The sequence below is a fragment of the Xylaria bambusicola genome, assembly GCF_022495145.1.
Source record: "Xylaria bambusicola strain CBS 139988 unplaced genomic scaffold F5B22scaffold_7, whole genome shotgun sequence".
NCBI classification, from domain to species: Eukaryota; Fungi; Ascomycota; class Sordariomycetes; order Xylariales; family Xylariaceae; genus Xylaria; species Xylaria bambusicola.
In genome coordinates this window covers 653,837-675,915 of record NW_025953560.1, presented here as the reverse complement: position 1 = coordinate 675,915, position 22,079 = coordinate 653,837, and the positions used below count along the sequence as shown (strand labels likewise).

The 22,079-nt window shown below is 47.8% G+C and overlaps 6 protein-coding genes across 6 annotated transcripts; all 6 read right to left on the bottom strand.

Moving 5' to 3' along the window:
• Window positions 1–145: 145 nt before the first annotated feature.
• Window positions 146–3,120, bottom strand: F5B22DRAFT_643516 (uncharacterized protein; the record flags this gene model as incomplete). The annotated part of the gene is made up of 4 exons (XM_047978286.1): window positions 146–1,762; window positions 1,947–2,156; window positions 2,211–2,622; window positions 2,687–3,120. The coding sequence occupies 4 exons, from the start codon at window positions 3,118–3,120 to the stop codon at window positions 146–148; spliced, it is 2,673 nt and encodes an 890-aa protein (XP_047833952.1).
• A 1,703-nt stretch (window positions 3,121–4,823) lies between these two features.
• F5B22DRAFT_634311 (ran-binding protein) lies at window positions 4,824–7,286 on the bottom strand (the record flags this gene model as incomplete). The annotated part of the gene is made up of 8 exons (XM_047976963.1): window positions 4,824–4,975; window positions 5,046–5,531; window positions 5,586–5,739; window positions 5,797–5,851; window positions 5,901–5,941; window positions 6,034–6,158; window positions 6,223–6,452; window positions 6,514–7,286. 8 exons carry the CDS (start codon window positions 7,284–7,286, stop codon window positions 4,824–4,826), a joined length of 2,016 nt encoding a protein of 671 aa, XP_047833951.1.
• A 2,738-nt stretch (window positions 7,287–10,024) lies between these two features.
• F5B22DRAFT_510626 (INO80 complex, subunit Ies4) lies at window positions 10,025–11,345 on the bottom strand. Its single transcript, XM_047972529.1, has 2 exons — window positions 10,667–11,345; window positions 10,025–10,535 (listed from the first exon to the last, which is right to left on the bottom strand). Exons 1-2 carry the CDS (start codon window positions 11,065–11,067, stop codon window positions 10,142–10,144), a joined length of 795 nt encoding a protein of 264 aa, XP_047833950.1. The 5' UTR covers window positions 11,068–11,345; the 3' UTR covers window positions 10,025–10,141.
• A 4,066-nt stretch (window positions 11,346–15,411) lies between these two features.
• Window positions 15,412–17,408, bottom strand: F5B22DRAFT_643513 (WD40-repeat-containing domain protein; the record flags this gene model as incomplete). Its single annotated transcript, XM_047978285.1, has 3 exons — window positions 15,412–16,976; window positions 17,053–17,248; window positions 17,304–17,408. 3 exons carry the CDS (start codon window positions 17,406–17,408, stop codon window positions 15,412–15,414), a joined length of 1,866 nt encoding a protein of 621 aa, XP_047833949.1.
• A 552-nt stretch (window positions 17,409–17,960) lies between these two features.
• F5B22DRAFT_510547 (uncharacterized protein) lies at window positions 17,961–18,627 on the bottom strand. The gene is made up of 2 exons (XM_047972528.1): window positions 18,359–18,627; window positions 17,961–18,295 (listed from the first exon to the last, which is right to left on the bottom strand). The coding sequence occupies exons 1-2, from the start codon at window positions 18,429–18,431 to the stop codon at window positions 18,045–18,047; spliced, it is 324 nt and encodes a 107-aa protein (XP_047833948.1). The 5' UTR covers window positions 18,432–18,627; the 3' UTR covers window positions 17,961–18,044.
• Window positions 18,628–18,669: 42 nt separating this feature from the next.
• F5B22DRAFT_510525 (uncharacterized protein) lies at window positions 18,670–20,058 on the bottom strand. Its single transcript, XM_047972527.1, has one exon. It carries the CDS (start codon window positions 19,697–19,699, stop codon window positions 18,908–18,910), a length of 792 nt encoding a protein of 263 aa, XP_047833947.1. The 5' UTR covers window positions 19,700–20,058; the 3' UTR covers window positions 18,670–18,907.
• Between the last annotated feature and the right edge of the window lie 2,021 nt (window positions 20,059–22,079).

The following is a 22,079-nucleotide window of genomic DNA, read 5'->3' as shown; positions in this document are numbered from 1 at the left end:
GATGCTGTAATCTTCCATGTTAACGCTGAAGGTAGTTCTACACCTTAAAAGGGAACAAGAGTTTGATACGTGTTGGTGACGATTTTATTCTACACATTACCTTATAGGCTCCATGTTTGATTTGGCATCTATATCGAGTATATTTTCAAGCAGACAAGTCTTCTTTCTTGTAATTGAATCGGAACGCACGGGCGGGTTGACTGCGGCGCCTCGCCCTGTCTCGTTCACTCTCTCTTTCTCTTTCCCGTCTTCCCTCCCGTTTCCTCTCTCTCTCTGCCTCTCTCTGCTTCATTCCTTGGGTTAGTATGGCTGCTTTCTCTTGTCCAAAAATCTCAATAAGACAGTGGGATGCGCCCATGTCTATCTGACAGTCAGCGCGTGCACCTGCTTTGACGAGTAGATGAGCAGCCTGATACCAGGCCTGTTTCATATCTTCAACGTTGATAGTGCTGTCTTCCATCCAAGACATCATCGAACGCATTGACTCAAGAAACAGGACCCAGACCGATTTATTATCATTCACAGAAACAGGTTGGTTTGGATCTGCGCGATTGCGTAGTAGAAGCTCAACCATGCCGATGTCAATGGGGTGATCTAGCTCACCAGAACGGTCTTGCGTATATACTTCGAGCGTCGACCTGAATGGACGAAGTGCGTAGTCTAACAAAGGCCTCCCCAGTTTTATCATGTTACGCTGGTCTGCTGCCAATTTGAAACGCACGTACTTGACGAGACGTGCTTGTACGGCCAACGCTAGGAAGTTGCACTGCCCGCCCTCCTCATACTCCCATACAAGATGCCTCCCCATGTAATGAAATTGTCGCTCATTGGTCCAGTGCCAATCGTTGTCGCAGACATGATAGCTGATGACCCTATCCAACTCATCAAGTGTTGGGACTAGGATGGTCTCCTCCTCTAAGCTGTCCATCTTCTCGAATTCGTGGGCATATAACAGCACCTCGTCTGTGAAACCAATGACCTCATATCTACCGTAGCCCTGAGTAGGTGTCATTTTTAAAAGGCCGAGGTAAATTTTCATTAAAGATACTAGAGGGTCAAACTTCTTTTCAAGGTACGTTCTTAGTTGCTTTTCGTACTCTCTCAAGAAGTCAGCAACCGTTCGATGAAGGAACTCCACACTTTTCCATAAATATGACTGCAAATCTAAGTCTTCTTCATGGATGGTAAGAAGATCACCACAGCGATTCCGAACTCGATTTTTCATAACAACATACCCCAACTCGATTTCTTGTTCTTCCATAGGCCTGATAGGAGCGTAGATCGCATAGTTCTCATTTTCCGCTTCTCTTTCGAGCAGCGAAAAAGCATACAATGGTAGGGGTCGAAGCGCCTCCATCATGATGAGGAATATCTGTGCCATCTGCTCACGATGTAGCTTCGGGATTTGTTTGATCATCCGTTCAAAATATTCATATAAATCGTCTGGAAAGCTGTCGACGATCCTTCGCAGAGTAGCAACCCCTTCACATTTTTCTGCTTCCCTAACGATATCTTTGGTGACGAGAAAAACCCAGATCCAGACGCCAGACGCCCGAGTCGATATCATATGGATGATATCTCGGCATGCGAGTTCAGATTCGACCACCAACTGCCTCCACCTAGTACTAGCTTGCAGGTTCGTGTCGACAAAGATTCTCATGTCTTCTTTCGTGAACTCGGCGATATCAAAGGAGCGATCATTATGCGGCAAGAAGGCCTCGTATTGACGTCCAGGCCGACTTGATGCGCAAATTTTGATATGCTGGATGGTAGTGAGCACTTGGAAAAGTTGGACAATGTCCTTCTCTTCTCCACCATATTTGTCAAGCCCGTCAATGAAGAAGCAAATTTAGCATGAAGCCTAGTTTCTTGCGCCAACTTTTGGAATACTTCTTCAAATCATCCATCTCCTAAAATTCGTGACCCAGACAGTCTTCTCCACAGACAGGTATAATAAGCTCCGGAATTCGTCGAAAAATCTGATACAATAGAGATTGAAAAAGGCCGCGACCGCTCTTCTGCGTCTCAGTTCCTTGATTCCAGAAGTAGTAGCTTGCTGTATATAACGCCATCATGCCTGCCCATTTTCTTAAAGACCAGACTGTGCGATGGTCTTCGGCGATGGATTTCATCAGTGTCGATTTGCCGCTGCCCGCCTGGAAGCCATTAATTATTGAATTTCGAAAGGAAAGATATTTACTAGCACATACTTTACCAGTAATGTAGAATAGACCATCACCATCTTCTAGACTTTCTAGCCACGACAGAAATGATGTCTTTTCAGGCTCATAAACCCATTCATTGGTCCGCAGCTCTGCTTTCGGTATCTGACTCCAGCGACGCCGCAGCTCTGGAAAATATAGGCTCTTCAATATTTCGAGCTGTTGAGCGCAAAGTTTTTGCTCTTTGCGGAATTGTTCTAGGCTTTTCTTAAGGTCGCCAAGTCCAGCTATTTGCTGGTATGATTGAGTTTGTTGGTGTCCTTGCGCTTCTTGGTTTTGGTTTGTCAAGGCCAAGATATTTTTCAGGATGAGGTCTAATTTTAATTGACGGTGAACCCCCATTCGTGAGTGAGATGTCCGGATTTCTGCTAGACTTTTCAATATCGACGAGTATCGCTTCCTGCCATAAAGGCGAATTGTCAGCACATCCCTGGCACAATACAAAATCCTCATAACCAACTCACTCATCTATAGCATTTGCAACGTGTCTCTGAATGTGAGCAGCCATAGTGTCCAGTTGAGATCGTAGATACTTGATCTGGGCTTGTTTCAGGAAGCTCTGGGTAGAAATTCGCACACTCTCTAATGTCTGTGAACGTGCATCGGCTCGCGCCTTCAGTGTGTTTATCAAACCTCGCAACTTTCCTACCAATTGCTCGCAATTGTCAACCATTTCTAGTATGTACAACTCATCTTTTGATAGTAGTTGCCCGGATACGTGCTGCTCCTTGACGAGGTCATTCCAGTGTTGGACGCCTGCGATGACAAGATCAAGCTCGCGGACTTCCGCTGTCGTACCTTGTGCTGAACCGCGTACATCCTTGGCTATAGACACAATCTTGAAGCCAAATTCAACAAAGGTGATGATGCTGGATATAAGTCCAACTATCTCAGCCATGGCAAGCTACGATGATTTCTTTGTAGCCTATGTTTCAAACCTTGGGCATAGAAGGAAAGAAAATCAGATGTAGCCGACCGAAGGCGCGCAGCTTGCTTTCGATACTCATAACGTGAGTGGTTCGCCTAAGGCTGGTTGGGCTGCCCGTAGGGCTGACTCGTCGCAGACACGCAGTAAGAAGGCCATGAGCATCGACTTACCTAGCTATAGTGCAGTTAACTATCATTGAACCTGTATCCTTTTTCTTCCTTCTCCCACGTCTTCCGCAAGCTGCCTCCCCGTACAATTACATGATGATAGCCACGAAGGCCAGTGATTTGTGTCCTCTGTGCTGTCATGTTCCGATGAGTACCTGGGAAGTGTCCCCACTGTATAGCAGAATGAAAAGACATAACCGGTGGTGGCTTCGATTGGCGTGAATCGTTATGAACACCATCTCATTTGGTTGAAGATACTGCTAGGTGGTGCTGCTGCTGTGGTACCTAGGTAGGGGCTGGGAAGGTCAAGGCATAGATAGCTACCTAGGTACCTACCTAGCTTAGGAAGGTAGTGAATACAACGATGTTGAGATTAAGACAAAGCAAAAATAGAAAGACTCTCTAGTTTTAGGTAGAAAACCATAGGTATATGGAGCACGAGAAGAATAACTACTTACCTAGGCACTGCCTGTCTTCATTCTCGCTGCAGTGGAATCCATATCTGAACCGGTGCAGCCTACAGTCCATCTGTCTTAATAGTCGGATACAAAGATATATCTATTCCCATAAAGCTGCATAACCCGGTTAATTAATAATACCCAGATAAAGAGGCTTCACCTCTCCCTCCTAAACATCTCCCATTCGACCTGACAATCGTAATACGATGTAATTTCCTCAATATTACCCAACTAACTCATCAATCAATGCATTCCATTCCATCCCAACATATCACTCACTGTATTTCGAAATCGCCACCTACTGTATATACCACCAAATCCAAGGTATCTCAAGTACCTACCCAAGTACCTACGTACCCACGTACACCAACCACTTACCAATGCGTACTTCTTTGCAGGGTAGGCCCGCCCCCCTGAGCGCTTCCTACCTAGGCCACCATCTCGATCACCTACCACTTTAACCACCGACTCCTCCAATTCAAGATCAAAGCATTTATTCACCGAGCCATCAACCGGTGGCTTTTCAAAACAAGGCTTCAACTGCTTGGGTAATGAATTCAAGACACATACATATCCAAATCCATCTCCAATTTTCTCTCTTACAAAGGATTAACACGCACGCAGAAAACAACCTAAACTTACGCAACATCATACGTCAATATATCTCATTCGCTGATATTAATTCACAGTAGTAGTGTGCTTAATCTATCTGTCATTCCCAGCTTGCTTGCCTGCCTGCCTGTCCACCAGCCAGCCAGCCCAGCCAGCCTAAGTAGTAGTTTACATCTGCCTCAATCATAATGCGTTTCACAAGAAAAGGTAAAGCCCCAGCCAGCCAGCTTGATGATAAATAACCTCCCCCCACCCCCTCTTTCCACTGGAATCACTATGCTTGCTAATGCTTTGATGAAAGTTTGTTACAACCGGGCGCCTCTCTCGCAAACGGCGAAAAAGAAGGAGGAAAGAATTTCATTTACAACCTTTGCTAAAAACTTTCTTCGTTTCCTTTCCTTTTCCTTCCTTTCCTTCCCTTTCCTTACTCGTACTCTCAGAACAGTTGGGACTTAGGTATCTCGTCGATCACCGACTGTATCGAGATGAGGGACCCCGGACCGCCATCTTCCCGTAAATAGTCTAGTAATACGCTAGTTTGGCCGTACAGGTTTTCCAATGCCGACCGGGATGATTTCCCTAGCGACGCTGTTACATTGTAAGTTAGAATTGGCCATAGCTAGAAACAGGGCCGTATGCATGGGATATAGCAACTTACAGAGAATTGCCGAGTTTAACTCTTCAGCAACTGCTACCCTGCCTTTCCTGTCCAACATATGTGCTACTTCTTTGACTTGTAGCGGGTTGGGGTAGGCCAGCAAGGCGAAAATATCGTTCAGTGCTTTGCTAACTTCTCGTCGTTTGTCATCCCGAAATTCGGCTTGCAGCGCTTGGCCATACGCAATTGTTTCCTTTAATAATGGCCCAGGGTCGGCTTGTGACTCCATGGATTCATCTTCCAGGGTATCTGAGAGATCATTTTCATCGACATCCATCTCATTGTGATTGTCATCATATGGATGGCCGTTTCTTCCTTTACCGTTGCCGTTACTATTTTCCGCGGCTTTCCGTATCATCTCGATGAACTTCCTACACTTTAACTTGAAATATACATCTTGGTTGTTCTTAAGCACGCGTGCGTAGTGAGTGTTTGTTAATGCTAACGCCCGGTCGATGTCGCCTTCAAGCACCGCTCTCCGTATACCTGATTGACAGTTAATAATTTGCGCCTTACATCCAGAGTGATAGGTAGCCATACGTTGCCTCTGATGGGCATCGTCATCATCCTTGATATTTACATTCATTACCGGGACATTTGGGCCACTATTAAGAGCATGTTGTTCGGCATGTATTTCCTGGGCGAATTCTCGGGCTGTTTCGACGTAGCCATCGTGTTGTAAGAATTGTAAAACCTAGTAAGTGTGAGTAACTCGCTCTCTTGACTCTTTACCACAGACGAATTGACGAACCAACTGTTGAATCAGCTCTGTCTCGTTCATTCGAGATGATATGAGTTTTTCAACACTGCAAGCGTAAGCTTTATATCGATATTTTTGGGGACTTTGCTTCGCACCTTGTTCTTGAAATTGCTTGCTTGATCATAGCTTGTTCCCTCTATACATGGATCCTTAGATCAGCAACATGACCCAGCAACTGATAGACACAACACCTGTGGTAAAATATGGGACCGTCGTTTCTTTCCCTACCTCTATGACTTGGTCGATTTTGAACACGAATGGATTCTGACCGAAATTTACGCGTATAAGCTCGCCAGCTTTCTTGATACCCACAGCTGGATATTGCTTGCCTTTAATGTCGCGAAATGCAGTACCTGTTTGCATGTGAACTGTTAGCCTTGACAGCAAGTATGGAGGGAAAGCGGGTGAAACACCAACCTAAGTTTGCTCCATTCTTGGTGAAAAAGGCTTGACCAGTCCGGAAATTTACGCCACATCCTATGACATCCCCTGCACTGAAAGTTGTGTCCTTATACTTCTTACCCACATTTCCACCGGAATAAATTTCACCATCGTCACCGTGGAAGCCGTAAGAGTCCGGCTCCCATCCTGGAGGTCTCGCTAACGACACGTTTTTGGCGAGAAATCCAAGACTTACAGTGGTAGTCCTACATAACATTACGTGAGAATGAGTAAGCAAGCTGGGAGGACATATTAGGGGTCTCGTACTCGTCTCTTCTCTTAGAAAGCAGCGTTACTTCGAAATAGTAAATACCAGCCTGGGTTGGCATAGGGTGATCTGCTCGTATCCCACACATTTCATGATCTTGTTCCCTTGTTGTTCGCAAGGTGGGGTTGTATTTCACCTCCAGCCCATTTGCTGAAACTTCTATTGCACCAAACTTGTCCTTAATATTCCAACGCGTCGGCAAGGGTGCGACCGACGAGGTATGGTCTAGCGGTGGAATTCGCTCAATAAGGTCGTAAGTCATACCAAGGTGAGATGCCGGTGTCTTGCTCAATGGACTGTCCAGAGACGCTGCCGAAAGACTAGCTCCTGATGTTTGTTGACTATCATTCTGCGCTTCCTTCTCTCTATGCACCTCTTCCAACTTTGTGATATAAGGTGATCCCTTGAGATACGATGGGATGAAAAATCCGGTATTATCCTGTCCCGTCGTCCACGGCTCCTCTAAACCCCCCCGGGGCATAAACATCTCAAAAGCCCTAGAGAATGACGGTAATTGCGGAGGACGCGAAGCCATACTAGAGATACCCCCATCGGGAGTGTGATCGGTTCGTTCTGCGTCGAGCATAGAGCTTCGTGAGGAAGGTAGTGTGGAATAGAGATCCGAGGTAGACTCGCTGGCAGGGTTCAGCAGGTACGACACGCGGTTGGATCGTATTGAGGGGGATGCAAGAGTTAGGTTGGAACCGGATACGATCGAAGTAAAGTTGCCCACGCGAGGGACAAAGCTGGGATATGTCCCATCTGGATTCATGCCCGAAGAACCATGTGAAAAGGAGTTGGCCATGGCAGGACAATGGCGAGTGTTCTGTACGCCCGTAGCAGTAGGCAACCAGTGCTGTCTTGTAAATCAGGCAGTCGAGTTCGGCCGAGCCGGTTGGGTCCAGGCAATCGATAGCGAAGTCTTTTGGAACGGGGTACGTCGGGTCTCAAGACAGTGGGAAGGTTCTTGATAACTTAGAAGGGATCTTTACGACGTAGGATTCGAAGGCGACGGGCTCACAGTGTCGGAAGGAATGAATCGGGTGAACGAGGACTAACAACAACAATTTGGATTAAATGTACTTTAGGCGACCTCCATCGATAGGGTGCCTGGCGACAGCAGACGACGAAGAGTAGCCGAGACAATTACAGTGGAAGAGCTACCTAGAAACATGCACGAGAGGTAGCCGTCGAGGTGGTGTTCGGCAGGTCTAAAATGTACAGCCGTTGGACGTCGGGACCAAAGGCAGATGTGACGGGCGAGGGGGGAAGGGCGGAGTGGTGATGGCTGGTCGTGATGTCGGTCGTGATGTCGGTTGTGATGTCGTGATTACCTACCGACCTTGGGTTGGAGGCATGTGCCAGCGCTGGGCAGTGTCCGGCCAGTGTCCGTTGGCCTGTTAGTCAGTGCAGCGGTGCAGTGAAATAAGTAGGCAGTTGTTAGCACCACTCTTACGACTACCTAGGTACTAACGAGTAGAATGAGTGTTGGTAGGCGCGTAGGCGTAGGTATGATACAACAGATGCTAATAGCAGCAACAATAGCAACAATAGCAGTAGTAACAGTTACTAAGTATGTAGGTAGACCATTCAATTACTATGTAAGTCAAGTCAAGACAAGACAAGGCAGTGGTGATTCGACGTCGTAGCGGCGGTTGCGGAGAAACACTTGGCTGCCAGGATAGCCATGAGTCCACCCGCATCCACCTGAAAGCCCACCTACCTAGGTACCCTTGTGGTGGCGTATCATCAATACCTGCTAACGATACCTGCCTGTACCATTGAACCTATCATCGTGAGGTACCTTCAGTACAAACCTTCGTTAGCGAATTACCTACTACTACCTAGTCTCTGCGCCGAGATCAATGGTATATAAATACTTAGGTAGGCATCTATTGTATGTATGGGGTAGTTAGATATAGTTAGATATATTTATCTTATGATCTTATATGGCAATAGGTCAATAGGTACATATGGTACAGAATGGTAACAGTGAATACCTACATATGTACATAGGTAAGTAGATATATACCTACCTATTCATGCGGGCATATATGTATGTACTGGTGTATATATATGTAGACATGAGGTATAACTAGGTACGCTAGGTAAGATCATGACGAGTAACGAGTCTGTACGTGATCGTTTTGAGGGTATCATGTGCCCATATGACCTATCTACCTACCTATCCCTATCCAGTCTACATACTCACCTACAGTACTAGGTATATAGGAGGGGTATATGTCTTCGATCGGGGTTTCTTGCCGGCTTTGAGCCATCTTTGCGGGTGATAGGTTGGGGGGGGGACGCCTCAAAGCGGAGAATGCTCTGCTGGTTTCAGTCATGTCGAACCTGTAAACGGACAGAGAACGGATGGTAAATTATGTTTCTCTTTCGTTCAAGGATGCCCGGAGCTAGCAGTCGAGTGACCACCAGCATGCTTTTGTGAGATACGCCACTCCTCGAATGAAAATGGATCAGAGTAAACTAAACTCGAGGCAGAATTGGAGTATGGTTTGTGGGGATATATATATATATACATATAGAGAGGAAATGTCTAGGCTATCGGGTAATGCGATCACGAGGTAGTTGCTGATACGAGCCATGTAGATGTATTCTAAACAAGTGGCTATAGACTGATTAATGTGTTCTCAAACTTTACATGTCCATACCACGCACGATCATCCAATCCGAGCTCGTGTGTTTGGTAGACAAGGACTAGTAAGCCAGACTGCCTACCAACACTAATAACACTCCGAACCAACATAACCCCTTCTACCCGCCAGTATACGCAAAGAACTCGTCACAAAATGAGCTCCCGTCGATTCACAAATTCCCGAGTATCACCCTTGAAACGAGATTTTTCCATGCCAAGAATCACTGCCAATAAATCCCGGTTGCAGGGGGGGCCGTCGATTTAGTTTTTCTCAATAGCTACCACCGAAAACCGAACACCATAGCGCTCGGTCGTGACGAGTCTGACCCAAGTAATGGCTTCATTACTCCCCGCGCGCGCATTGTGCCCTTACTGTTAGCCTAGCTGATCCCTACCCCCACGGAATGATCGGAATAAGTTTACATCAGTAAGCCCACTACTGAATTTGGGCATGATATACAAGACAAAGTTTTCAATTCAAGGCGAGCAAGAGACGATAGAAAACAATATTCAAGGAATGGTGTAATTCGGCACCTACGTGGACACACAACAATTATGCACGTAAATAAATAGTTACGATATCTAGGGTGCATTTGTAGTATAGACATCGCCAACACTTGGCTTGGCAGTATGAGCCCAGTTGGAAGAGACACGCTTATTTTGTATTGTACAATCCTATATCCCTTTCTAATCCACAGACAAATGCGCGACAGATGCAAGGCGCATGTAAAAGCCATTAACGCCTTAATACAGGCCTGTAGCTGCTGATGCTACACTATACAACAGACATAGTTGGTGCTGTTGTTGGCCGACCCATCCGTCTTGATTAATTGTACGCCAATGGCCAGCAACACCGTACTTTTGGTCAATCCATATTCCTCAAACGCCAGAGAAAACAAATCGCTCGTGATGGTAATACGATCGGACGGTAGATCGTAAAATGGTATGAGAAGATCCTCAATGCAGCACATTTAAGAGGCAGCAATAGCCACGGGGGTAGGAGAGCTAGCATGTACGCTGGGAGGAATGCTTAGTGGTTCGCCTTCCACGTTACTGGTACTCTTCTCGCTCTTCATCTGACTGTCGTCCTTGTTCTCCTTGTTACTTGAGTCGGCAGAGCCAGAGGGTTCTTCCGTAGGCGCTTCTGGCTTGGACTTTGGGGGCGCCGTCCAGCGTGGAATCTCCCATAAAACACCGGTAAATGACTTTAACCTGAAGCCACCCTTAGTCCATTTTCGACAAGGCGTGCCCGAGCGGTCGAGTGCACGGAGACCGGCATTAATAGCACCCTGGTTTGCCTTTGGACCAAGTTTATGATATGTATTCCCCGCGGCGCGTCCGTTGGGGTCGATAGTACCATCCTCCCTGGCAAGAAAATTAGACAATTGATTTATATCAAAATAAACATGTAGGCCGTTATCGAGTAATAGAAAGAGTATGTCAAGGCAGACATCAACACATATAAGAAATACTAATTCTGATTTAGGAACACTTACAATCTAGCTTTCTTTTTAGGGCCAGGCTTGCCTCGGATTTTAGCTGTCGGGTCATTACCATTCGCAGCTGCAGCACTTCGTTTCACACCCTTCTTCTTGCCATCTGTAGGGGGGCCCATAGGATTCTGCGAGGGAGTCCCGCTCGCAGCTGGTGTACCGGGACTCGACGGAGTAGCATTATCGTCTTGAGATGCCGCAGCGGTAGGAACATCATTCGGAGGCGCAGGCGACGAAACCGACGACTCTTTCATAGGAGTGTCCTCCTTGGTCCACGATGGGTCAAGTATCTTACGTAGTCGGTCGGAGGATACTCGCAGCGTCACAATAGTAGACGACTTGCCAGTCGACTTTCGGCGGTCCTTCTCCTTGCTGGAGGCTGATGGCTTACTGTTGGGTGCCATTTTGAATGATTTGTAGCTGATGAAGCCAAGAGACCTTGATTCGAAGGGGAGATGGTGTGTGGTGTCGTTTTTTGACAACCGGATGCAACCGTGGTCTTATGTACGAGTCGCACGTGAAGGGATTTCAGTCAAACGATGATTAGACACGATGCTAGGGTGATCCACTGGCTTCTACTCTGCTAAGCACTTGAATGATGATGCTGGTCGGCAATAGTCAGCCAGACCGGGTTGATGTAGCGTGCGCGTGCAATTGGCTAGTCGGTAAGATGCACGGCCATCTATCTAGTCCGAAACTGATGCTGGTGACGATGTTGCCCAGCCGTAGACAGCGTTAGTACTAGACAGCGACTGGTGGCGACGTGGGATTTAGTGCCACGGACCCGGGGCTGTTGATTCTCGCTCTCGTCTGTTCTGGGTAGGTGACGAATGGGAGCGGCAGCGGGTGAAGCAGTCAATATCTACTGCACGTAGGTAGGGCGTTGGCTGCTGTTACCTAATGTTGGTGTTGGTGAGGACCGACACTACCGGCTGTTGGTTGGTGGCTGGTGAGACGCTGGGCGGTCTGCGATGTGCGATTAATGGGGATGGTGCAGGGCAGCGAGGGTGATGTTCACGGCGGTGGTAGTGGTGGTGGTGGTGTTGGTGGTGTTGGGAGCGATGATGATGATGGTTTGGCAAAGGGAAGAGAGTGGTGATGGATGGGAGGGTGATGAGAGTGATTTATTATTATGGGGGCGGCCATTGTTGCCCTTTGGGAGGTTTGGTTAAAAGTTTGGGGCTTTGGTCTCATTTTGCTCTCGGTTTGGCGGCAGCGCACAATAGACGGGATGCTCGCTCATGCTTTTGGGCTGCTGAAGGAAATTTGTGAGGAGCCAGAGCCAGCCAGGCTGTCTCCGTTGCCTTCGCGAAAAAGAGTGGTGCAGGTCTGTAGGAGGGCGAGATGACAGAATCAACCTGGTCCCTGCACCCTGATTTCCCCAGTGCACTAACCGGACCCGGTCTAGCCCTTCCCCTTCACACGCGATGATTGGCTCGGATTCCCAGCCCATCACGTGTAGCGGTACGTACCTTCCAAGCCTCCGTCCTGCTTTAGCGTGCGTAGTGTACCGGGGAGGTAGTCGCGTTCCTCTCTCGCCCTCTTCCGCCCTCTCTCGCCTCTGTGATAGGCACTGTATGTACCTCCGACAGGCAAGTATGACACGACATCGCTGGCCAGTACTTGCGACACCTCTCGCGATTAGGAAGAGGAGCGAAGTACCAGCTTCATTCCCGAGTCTGGTATCAGCTGTGTTCCAGCCTACTACACTACATACAGAGTACATATCTACAATACGATATATACCAGCTAATATAGGTCAGGAATTCATACAATCCAATGTATTTACTTAGCAGATACCGTAGGTACCTACAATACAACAAAACATCATGGATTGAATGAGCTGTTGGTATTTTACTCTATACTGCATATTCCTACAAAAGAATTTTAAAATAAAAAATTTAAGAATCCCAATACATCAGCCACGTCCACCAGCCTGTTGTCGGTATTCTCCTCGCTACCTCTACAGAGGTATCATGACTCTCCTCGCCCGCCAGGCATCGCTAGGCATCGGTATCCTCTTATCGTCTCTCATCTCTCTCTCGGACACTCTACCTATCCGGTGACCTCTGTTAAACTTGGCCTTTCGTATCCTTTCTTGTGCCGTCTTGTGCTGTCTTGTGCTGCTATCTTGTGTCTGTCTCGTCTTGTTCCGGGGGACGGACCCGCCCCTCCAGTCCAGACGACTCCTGACTTCCACACTGCGTTTGCCAAACACGGATACTACTTTCATTTATTCACCACCTTGCCGTTTGCGGAACCCTCCCACCTCCCTCCCCAGCAGATCATCGCTTGCACCGCTTCCTTACTATTGCCTTGTGTTTTAGACTTTGTCCATCGTAGTGATCATGATGCGTCTCGGCAATGCAACCAAGTCACACCGAATAGCCACGCCTCCCTGAGGCCCATTGAGTTTATAGCAAACATTTAATCGAGATCCCATCAGGATTATTCGGACGCTTGGTGCCATTGTGAAAAGAATGAATGGGTGAATAGAGTAGGTATAGAGTGACATGGAAGGGAACACACATCCCTTGGCCTATCTTTGATGCTAAAGAGCCAGTGCTGAACTTGTCTCCCCCTAGTGGCGAATACATCCAGGGTGCCGTGATCCTGTAATGGACACGAGAGGGATTGAAGCGTCGAGTACTTACATATAGCGAGCACGAATCATGACCCCAGCTGACGCCAAATAGTGTTACGTCCGATGATCATAGACTCTGTCACCACCGTTCTAGTGTACACCCAAGCATACACTACTTACACTGCTTATCTGTGTGCTATTTCCATTCACGCCAACCTCCCAACAGCAGGGAATCGCATAATCACCCAGGTCTCACACCGACTCTTCTTTGCCGCCATCCTGACTTTTCGAAATTGGTATTGAAAAAAAAAAAAAAATGTAACGTCTCTATATAGGTATACAATTCCTTGGGCTGAATAAACACGCCAACGTGGTGAATGTTTGCTCCGTAATAGAATAGTCAACTTGGGAGTCAAGGCTCATGGCGGCGACCGGTACGGTCGGGAACTCGTTAGGTCTGCGTCACATTCTCGCGCGTCAGCTCCATCCAAGGGTTGGCTGGGGTTCCCAGGTGCGCCAAAAAGAAATCCTGCCCAAAGAACCTCGAAACAGGATCGCTTGAGAGGAGGTGCTACTAATAGCGGATTTACTATCCCAACTCTAACTTTGCCAAGGCTAGATGACCCCCCAGCTCCTCCTCTACTTTGTAGCTGTGATGTATATTGTCGCCAACAGTTTGTTCATCACTGCCATCAGATTCGATTGCCTTCCTGGATGAATGAGAGTGCCTAAAGTGGCCCCGAATCCATAACGCCGCAGGCCAATGACCCAGGCGCGGCCACGCCGCTCATAAGCTTCCTTGAGCTCATGACAGAATTGTCATGATGTGCATTAATCGTTCAATCTCCCGGTGTGTCGGAACTCCGTGAAGATCTCAGTCAAAATACCTCCTACAGCGCCCGAAGACGAACAAGGGATACTAGTCAATCAAGGTCGCATCGAGTTTTAGACAGATATGCCTGATTTCAGTGCTCAGGTACCACCACCTCACCGTCGATTCTAGACTAATCCATTCAGCCACGGCTGTTAGATGCGCAATGGGGTTTCGTACGTCTTCGAACATAACCCGTTGGCCTACCATCTCCCATTCAACGGGCGCAAAACTTTCCAAGGCAAGATATTCATAACCGCCGCCTTGCTCAAGTACTAATGCATGCGGCTGCAAGTCGGTATCCTTTGCAGTATCAGTCTCTTGTTGTAGGATCAACACCACTTAAATGAAGATGCGTGTCATAGATAGCTCATGAACTGCTCAATTAGCCCATTTCTTCAAACTAGAGGCAAGTGTCGTCAATGACTGTTCACAGCAGAGATTTCATCAAGTTTACTCGACGACAATGACAACTATGTTCGAGGGAAATAGGTAATGGCTCTCCCAGGCACTCAGGCTAACAGGACCCATGACAGGCAACGGAAGCCGCTGACCTTCTTGACGAAGGCTATCCTGTCGCAAAATCAATCAACAGCACCAAATGCTTGAGGTCGTCAACGCCGTCAAGACCTTTTCATGCCAAGGCTACACCACCCTTAGTAGAAACGTATCTAGAGCAATTTCCCGCCGGTTGAACTGCTGAATCCGCCAGCGCTGCTCACACCTAAATCGATCAGCCAATGCAAACCCATCGATGACGACCAGTCAGCAGAATAGCCGTCTACGGCCAATGTAGGTAGGAAAACCAAATAGTCATACCACAATGCTTAAGCACCAGATCATAGCAGTTGGTCAAGCTTTATAGGAGAAACAAATAACAACGCCATTCCCATCACACTCGATCTCAATAGAATTCAACAGGATAGTGCAACTAGAGACTCGGGGACAGTCACTCGATTAACCTAAGTAAGAAGATAATTCATATAGATGATGAAATACTCCCACGTAGTTAGCACAATTCTCCGTAGTGTCAATTAAACCACTTCGATTCCTCCTATTCTCAACCATAGAAATCTGAAAAAGAGCATTTTTGCGCTCCCTCTCTCATAGGGATGGCGACAGCGACGTCGATGTTTTTCTTTGTTGTGTACAAATAAGTCTCTACCTCAGTATACACGATATCATTCAATCAAGAGCTTTTAATTCGGTCTTTGTCCACTTTCTATCGATACGTGAATCCCGCTCGCTTAAGCCCATGTAGTCATTCCTAATTCATTCATAACGCATTCACTCCTATTGTACGCCAGCAACATTCCATATCTTGACCACGGCATCGCCGCCCGTGCTCGCAATCTTGTTCTCACCAACCCAGGCAACGCCATTGACGCCGTCCTTGTGCGCATTCAACACATTGACTCTCGCCCCCGGCTTCGCAAGACTCCAGACGTACAGATGCGTATCGAGGGCGCCGCTGACGGCCTGCGTGCCCGCGTCGTTCCACGCAATGCTCGTGACACGGCCTGTATGCGCGGACCACCTGTCCGTGGCGATCTCCAGACCCGCCGTCTTGTAAGCGTATATCTTGCCGTTCTGGCTTCCCGCGGCGAGCAGGGACCCGTCCTTGGAGAATGCTAGAGCGGAGATCTGCGCGACCGAGTTCTTCGCCTCGCTTGCTAGAGTGAGCTTGTTGCTTCCATCAACCTTGTATAGCCGGACGGCGTTGCTGCTTGTGCCGACGGCGACGAATGAGCCGTGCGCTGCAATGGCTGTTGCTTGCGAATCCGAGATGTCGAGCTTGCTCACAAATTGACCCTTGGCGTAGACTTCGACGCCGGTTATTGTAGCAACGTAGACACGGCCATCTGCAGATGCGACGCCTTTAGGCTGTGCTTTAAGCTTCGGAGCTTCGCCCGCGAATGTATTGCTAGCGATGTCGATTGTGCGTAGCGTGTCGTCCCAGCCAACACTGTATGCCTGTCCTGAAGCCGACGCGAAAGATGTGACTTGGTTCGTATGGCACTGGCCATCGACCAATGTACCTACCCCTGAAGCTACATCCCAGGTACAAACTCTGCCGTCAAAGCTTCCTGTTAGTAGTGTCCGGCCGTTGCCACCCAAAGCTGTGATGGTCTTGTTATGCCCTTGAACGATCTTAACTGGCTTGTCGCTGTCTTCTTTCAGGTAGTTGAGATCTCCGCTGAGACTCAAACTGATAATCAAACCGTCACTTCGTCCCTGAGGCCAGACAACGCCAACTTGTTGATCGTCAACACTGACACCCTCCCCACCCAGTCTCCAGGTTTTCAAGATAGAGCCTGAATCCACGTCCCAGATCTTGACTGTTTGGTCTGCGCTGGCCGTAACGAATCTCTTCGAGTCACTCGACCAACTGACAGCGAATATACTCCCCTTGTGCTCGCCCTCGCCAATTGTTCTGTCGTGATCAAAACCCTTTGGAGTCTTCTGATCGTTGTACAAATATAGCTGAATACGCTTATCGGCTCCCACGGTGATCAATTTACTGCCATCTGGCGAGATGGCGGCGCCAAGCACAAAGCCCTTATGGAGGCCATCGGTCTTCGATTGAAAGTGTAGGGGACTCGGTACATTTCCGAGGAAACACACGGACATGTCATCGCTCACTGTCACAGCTGATATGGCGCGGACTGTCCTTTCTGTCGGCCGTACGGCGACAGCATTGATGACCTTGGAATGGCCAGTGATTTCTCCGACTTTTCCGCCGGTGATGTTGAAGGCGTGTCCGAACTTCTCACGACCGTCACCAACAGCTATCACGCGATCTCCATCACTGGCAAATGCGATGTCGTTTATGCGACCCGAAAATGCTGGCCATTCGTCTATGATGGAATAGGTATCTGTTAGCCAACCGACTTGACAGAACCCTAGAATTACTCTATCAACCCCCGAACTCACCCTTTTTCTTGATCCCATCCTTGGTTGAAGCCCATACATGGCACAACCCGCTCACATCTCCACTTGCAATCCTGTATTCTGGTATGATGTTTGGTAGCGGCGCAATCCGTGCAACTGTTGTTTGCGTGGTATGTTCGGTGTACTGTATACAGTCTGATGGATCGTCGATGGAGCGCAAGAATATCGATTTGCCAGACTTTACATGACGACAGTCAGCTTAAGGAACGGAAATCCGGTACGAGGTTACTCACGGCATAAGCGATTTTCGTGCCGGCAGGGTCAGTAGATAGCTGTGTTGGTTGCCCTCGGATTGTCACCGGGGATGCAGCTAGGGTCTTCTCAATCGTGATCGGCATGTTTAGACATAGATCAGAGGCAGCAACAAGGCAGAAATCAGTGTCTTGAATACAGAGACAATTGGAGACCACGGACGAAGTTCAAAGCAGCAACGTATATAATAATCGGTGTCAATTGTCTGCCTAACCTCCAGGATCTCTCTCCCACTATGAAACGTGATGACGCGGGGCAGCTGAGGACCTCGGGAGTGTATGCCTCCAACTGCAGGTACCATGTAGCTTGAACTTCAGTGCAGGGAGATGCGGGGCAATTGCTTGGAGCCTAAGCTGTGGCTGTGACGCCACGCGTCAGGCATTTACCAATTCACTATGGGACTTCTAAAGAGATGATTTGAGATAGGTTGCAACTCTCGCAACTTACCATATATCTAATTGCAGCCTAATTGTAGAGTACCATGGGTTGATCGCTTTTAGAAACTCAATGCTTTTTCTCAATTGTGATGCTGCCTGACTCAACTCTCTTGTCATCTAAGAAGGTATAGTAACACGTCCTGCCTAGAGCAGGCTGAGACTATCTTCACGAAGCAGTGGCACTATCAGATCAGTAGAGGCCTCTCGATGACGAGGCAATGATAGCAAATGACCCAGAGTCTTCTTCAAATCCTCTCATAACCATAGTATGGCCCATCGAGACATTTACCAGTCTGCTCCACCAGCGCCCCATCCATCGCCACTGGCAGTGGTTGCATTCGCATTGGCTGTGGTTGCATTTGCACTGGCCTCCTTCATCCAGCCATCTGAAGCCGGTTCGGGAGCCCCCTTAAATCCTGTAAACCCGCCATCGCCAGTGTTGCCTTCATCAAAGTTGTCGGGGGCCACTGTCTCTTTCTTGCAACGAACCTTGGTATGGCCATACTCTCCACAATTTTGGCACTGGACTCGGCTATCTATTATATGTGTTAAATGCATTACCCTCTCGAAGATGAATATCAAGATCTGGAAAGACTCACAGTCGCGAGGCTTCGGGCATCCTCGACTATCATGACCATACTCATCGCAGTTGCGGCATTGGACCTTAGACATGTCCTTAGGCTCGGGGCACTCTTTGGACGTGTGACCTTCTCCGTTACAGTTCCGGCAGATCAGTTTCTTGGGCTCCGTACAATCGCGAGATGAGTGTCCTTCCTGACCACAGTTGTAGCATCCTCGCGTGCCGCCACCGCCTCCCTGAGGGCAGTCTCTTGAGAAATGGCCCTCTGTGATGAACTTATTAGCCTGTTCCCACTGATTTATAGAGCGAACTTACTCTCGCCGCATTTGCGACATTCTACGTCGTCTCCTGCGACACGAGGTTCGGGACCTATTAAGCTGTTAGTACGTCGTTCGCGATAGAGAACTTTAATGCACGGGACCACTGACAATCAGCTGCCTTGTGTCCACCTTTGCTATATCCCAGCATTCATTAGTATTCCGTTGCTAGATCACAAAGTAGAGCCGGAGGTCGAAAAAAACATACCCGCAATTTTTGCAGGCAAACTTGTCGACACGTTCCTGAGGGCCTAGGAGATGTTAGCCGCTGAGTTGGATCTATTGGCATTCATATACTCACAGTCACGAATACGATGTCCAGGTTCGTTGCAATTGTAACACATGATGACGACCCGCTCCTTTTCAATCTTCTCTTGTGGGCAGTTTTTGAAGATATGGCCGAGCTCACTGCAATTGCTGCATTTGCTGAGGCCACGGTTGACAGGCTCACCAGCATCTTCCAATCGTGACAAATTCTCCTTATCGTCACTAGGCCACAGCTCTCGCTCACGAGGACGAGCTGGGTTCTTACTAAATCGATAGTTAACCCGATACTTCTTATCCAGATTGCCCTGGAGATCCATGTTCGTCAAAGAAGCCATCATAGCCTGGCTCTCCAAGGCAATAAGGTATACTTCGATACTCTGAGAACGAAAAGCGGACTCCAATTCGACATAGGTCAAATCGGGGCAGGCTTTGATATATTCCTGGATAGCTTCTTTGACATCATCCATGTCCCTCTCCCGAGCTCCCTGGATGATCTTTTCCCATGCAATTTCAGAATTCACCTCTGCAACATGGGAACGGTCAATCTTTCGTGGGTTCTTGCAGTCAATGACCGTATGGCCTGGTAACATCAATTTGTCAGCGAAGACCATATCATATACATATTTATTAATAATACTTACCTTCCTGTTGACAATTTCTGCACACTTCAGCAGGCTTCTCGGGGCAATCCTTCGCCATATGACCTTCCTTGTGGCAGTGGTGGCACTCGCCAGTGAATTCACGAGGTGGTGCTGTAGGGCAGTCACGAACAGCATGTCCTTCTTCGTTGCAATGTCGGCATTTCATAACACGGGGATTAGGACAGTCGGCTTTATTGTGACTAAACAGTGAGATGAGTAGGTATCATTCATTTACCTTTCGAAAATTAACTTACCCGTCTTGGCCACAGTTGTAGCAGGCACCACCGCCACCTCCTCCTCCGTCTCGAGCATCGTCGCCGCCTGTGGGCGCATCAAAACCATGGGTGCCACCATTGTCGAAGGACGTGGTAGCTCCTCCACCAAAATCACCGCCGTTGCCATTCCAATTTCCATTGGCGGTGGCGTCATTCCACTGGTCGCCTGTAGAATTGCCGGGTTTACCCCAGTCGTCGAACGCAGCCATGCTGAAATAGGATTTGCTTAATGTCTATCTGGGTAGATAGTTAGTATCGCTAGCTCTTGATTTAAGAGCTGATGTGGTGGTGCAGGAAAGGACTGATTTGAGGGCTAGGTTAGGGTATTGGGTGACATCGAATAGGTTGGGTTAAGGGAAGGAGTGAACGAAGTCTGAGACTGCCGTGATTGCCATGATATTTTAGATTGGGCTAGTAGCAAGGATACTAATCAAGAGCTGACTAGCAGTCAAGTCAAGCTTACCAGATGGGTTGATTCACTTGGATATTGCAAATGGATTGGTAGCACGAATTTCTAGATCTCTGGGATGGTTAGTGACAGATAGAATAGGGAGATGAAAGAGCAATGCAACCTCCTACTACAAAAAGCAGTGTTGATGAGTCCAAAGGCTTGCAAACTTGCTTAAGGAAAACGAAAGCAATGATTTATTCCCATACTTACTGACGGAAGTCTGGTGGGCTAGCGGAAGGGTAGAGACTTCTGAGGAAAGATGATAATGACGATCTTGAGAGCAAGAAATGGTGGGTAGGAAATCAGTGATGATGTCAAATGAGGGGTTGGGTCAGGCACCGGTATGAAGGAGCAGATAAATACAAGGAAGCAGCGATGACTTACGGGACTAAAAGACGAACTCAGTGTGGCCGATATCTCAAGGGTTACAATGAGAAGACGCAATGCAATGCCTGGAGTGATTTCCTGCAGCACAGAAATTGCTGTAGAAGAAAAGACTCTGAAGAGGTGCAGGAAGGAAACCCAAGGGTTGAGCTTGAAACAGTTGTAGTAAAGTAAAGGCGGGTGGTGTGATGAGGTTGTGAGAGATGCCTTGTACGCGCACACGCATGTGTTTGTCTGAAGGCGTACTTCACATAAGTACCTACATACCCAGGCACATAAGTATCTTCTAGAAGCGGAGGAAGGAGGGAAGTACTTGTGTCGTCGAGTAGTGTTGATGTCTTTTGCTACCTGGCTCGAGATACCGGAAGGAAGGTGCCGTTGCTGGGGACTGGGGTTTCATAGGTATTCACGCGTAGGTATTCCTCAAAGTACCTTTGCGTGTATGGAAAGAAGGAAGTGCTACCTAAGTTAAAGAAGATGAGGCATGTATCTTGGGAGCTCATATTCCCATCAAATTCAGGCAGTGCTCTTATATATGTATGCTCTGTGCAGTGAAAGATCAGTCTAAGGGGGACAGTCACTTCAAGTTCCTGTATATCGAGCTGGTGATTGAGTAGTGCTATGCCTAAGAGAGTGTACGTAAGTGAGGCAAGTCTTGCCGTTTGCTTCTTATGTAGGTAGCTCTGAGAGCGACGGAATCACGCATGATGGGCAAACGGGCGAGTCTATTCTATACAATACCACTAATCTCTACTAACATGAGACGAAGCTAAAATTGATATGTCTATTTCGATATCTCTACTTGTTTTTAAGCATGACGAGTATGTATTCAATATGAGTTATGTGCATGTTGGGTTTGACATGTAGATAGAATGCGGTGATGCTTTGTTTTGTTTTAAGTGTCCAGAATATCAAGATACTTGTATACTTTGAGACTGTTGTCATCGAGCTTGAATGGCTTTAAGCGGTTATCTCCTAGCGCACCATCAAAGTCCTATCAGTATAAACACCTATCAAGCACCGCATTTTCTATGTACTCATCTGGTCAATTCGCACAATGCTCTGCCCTTTTGCTGGCAGACCAAAGTCCTCGTGTCAGCTCTTTCTAGACACTTGACTGCTGCTCAACGTCTGTCACATGAGGTGAGAACGTGGTGGATTGTTCGTAGCGGTACTGAACTAACACGAGTCCGGTGACTCGCTCGAGGGTATCTACAGCAATTCTGCTCGTTATTACAAATAGATATAAATGTCTTTATAGATCTCACAAGACCTTCATTTTTTTTTGTGGGGGGGGGGGGGGGGGGGGGTTTAAAAAAAAATGGAACAAGGGGGGAGGGATTTATAAATATTTTGGTGTGTTTTTTTGGGCCCACCGGGAGTGAAAAAAAAAAAAGGATTTAAA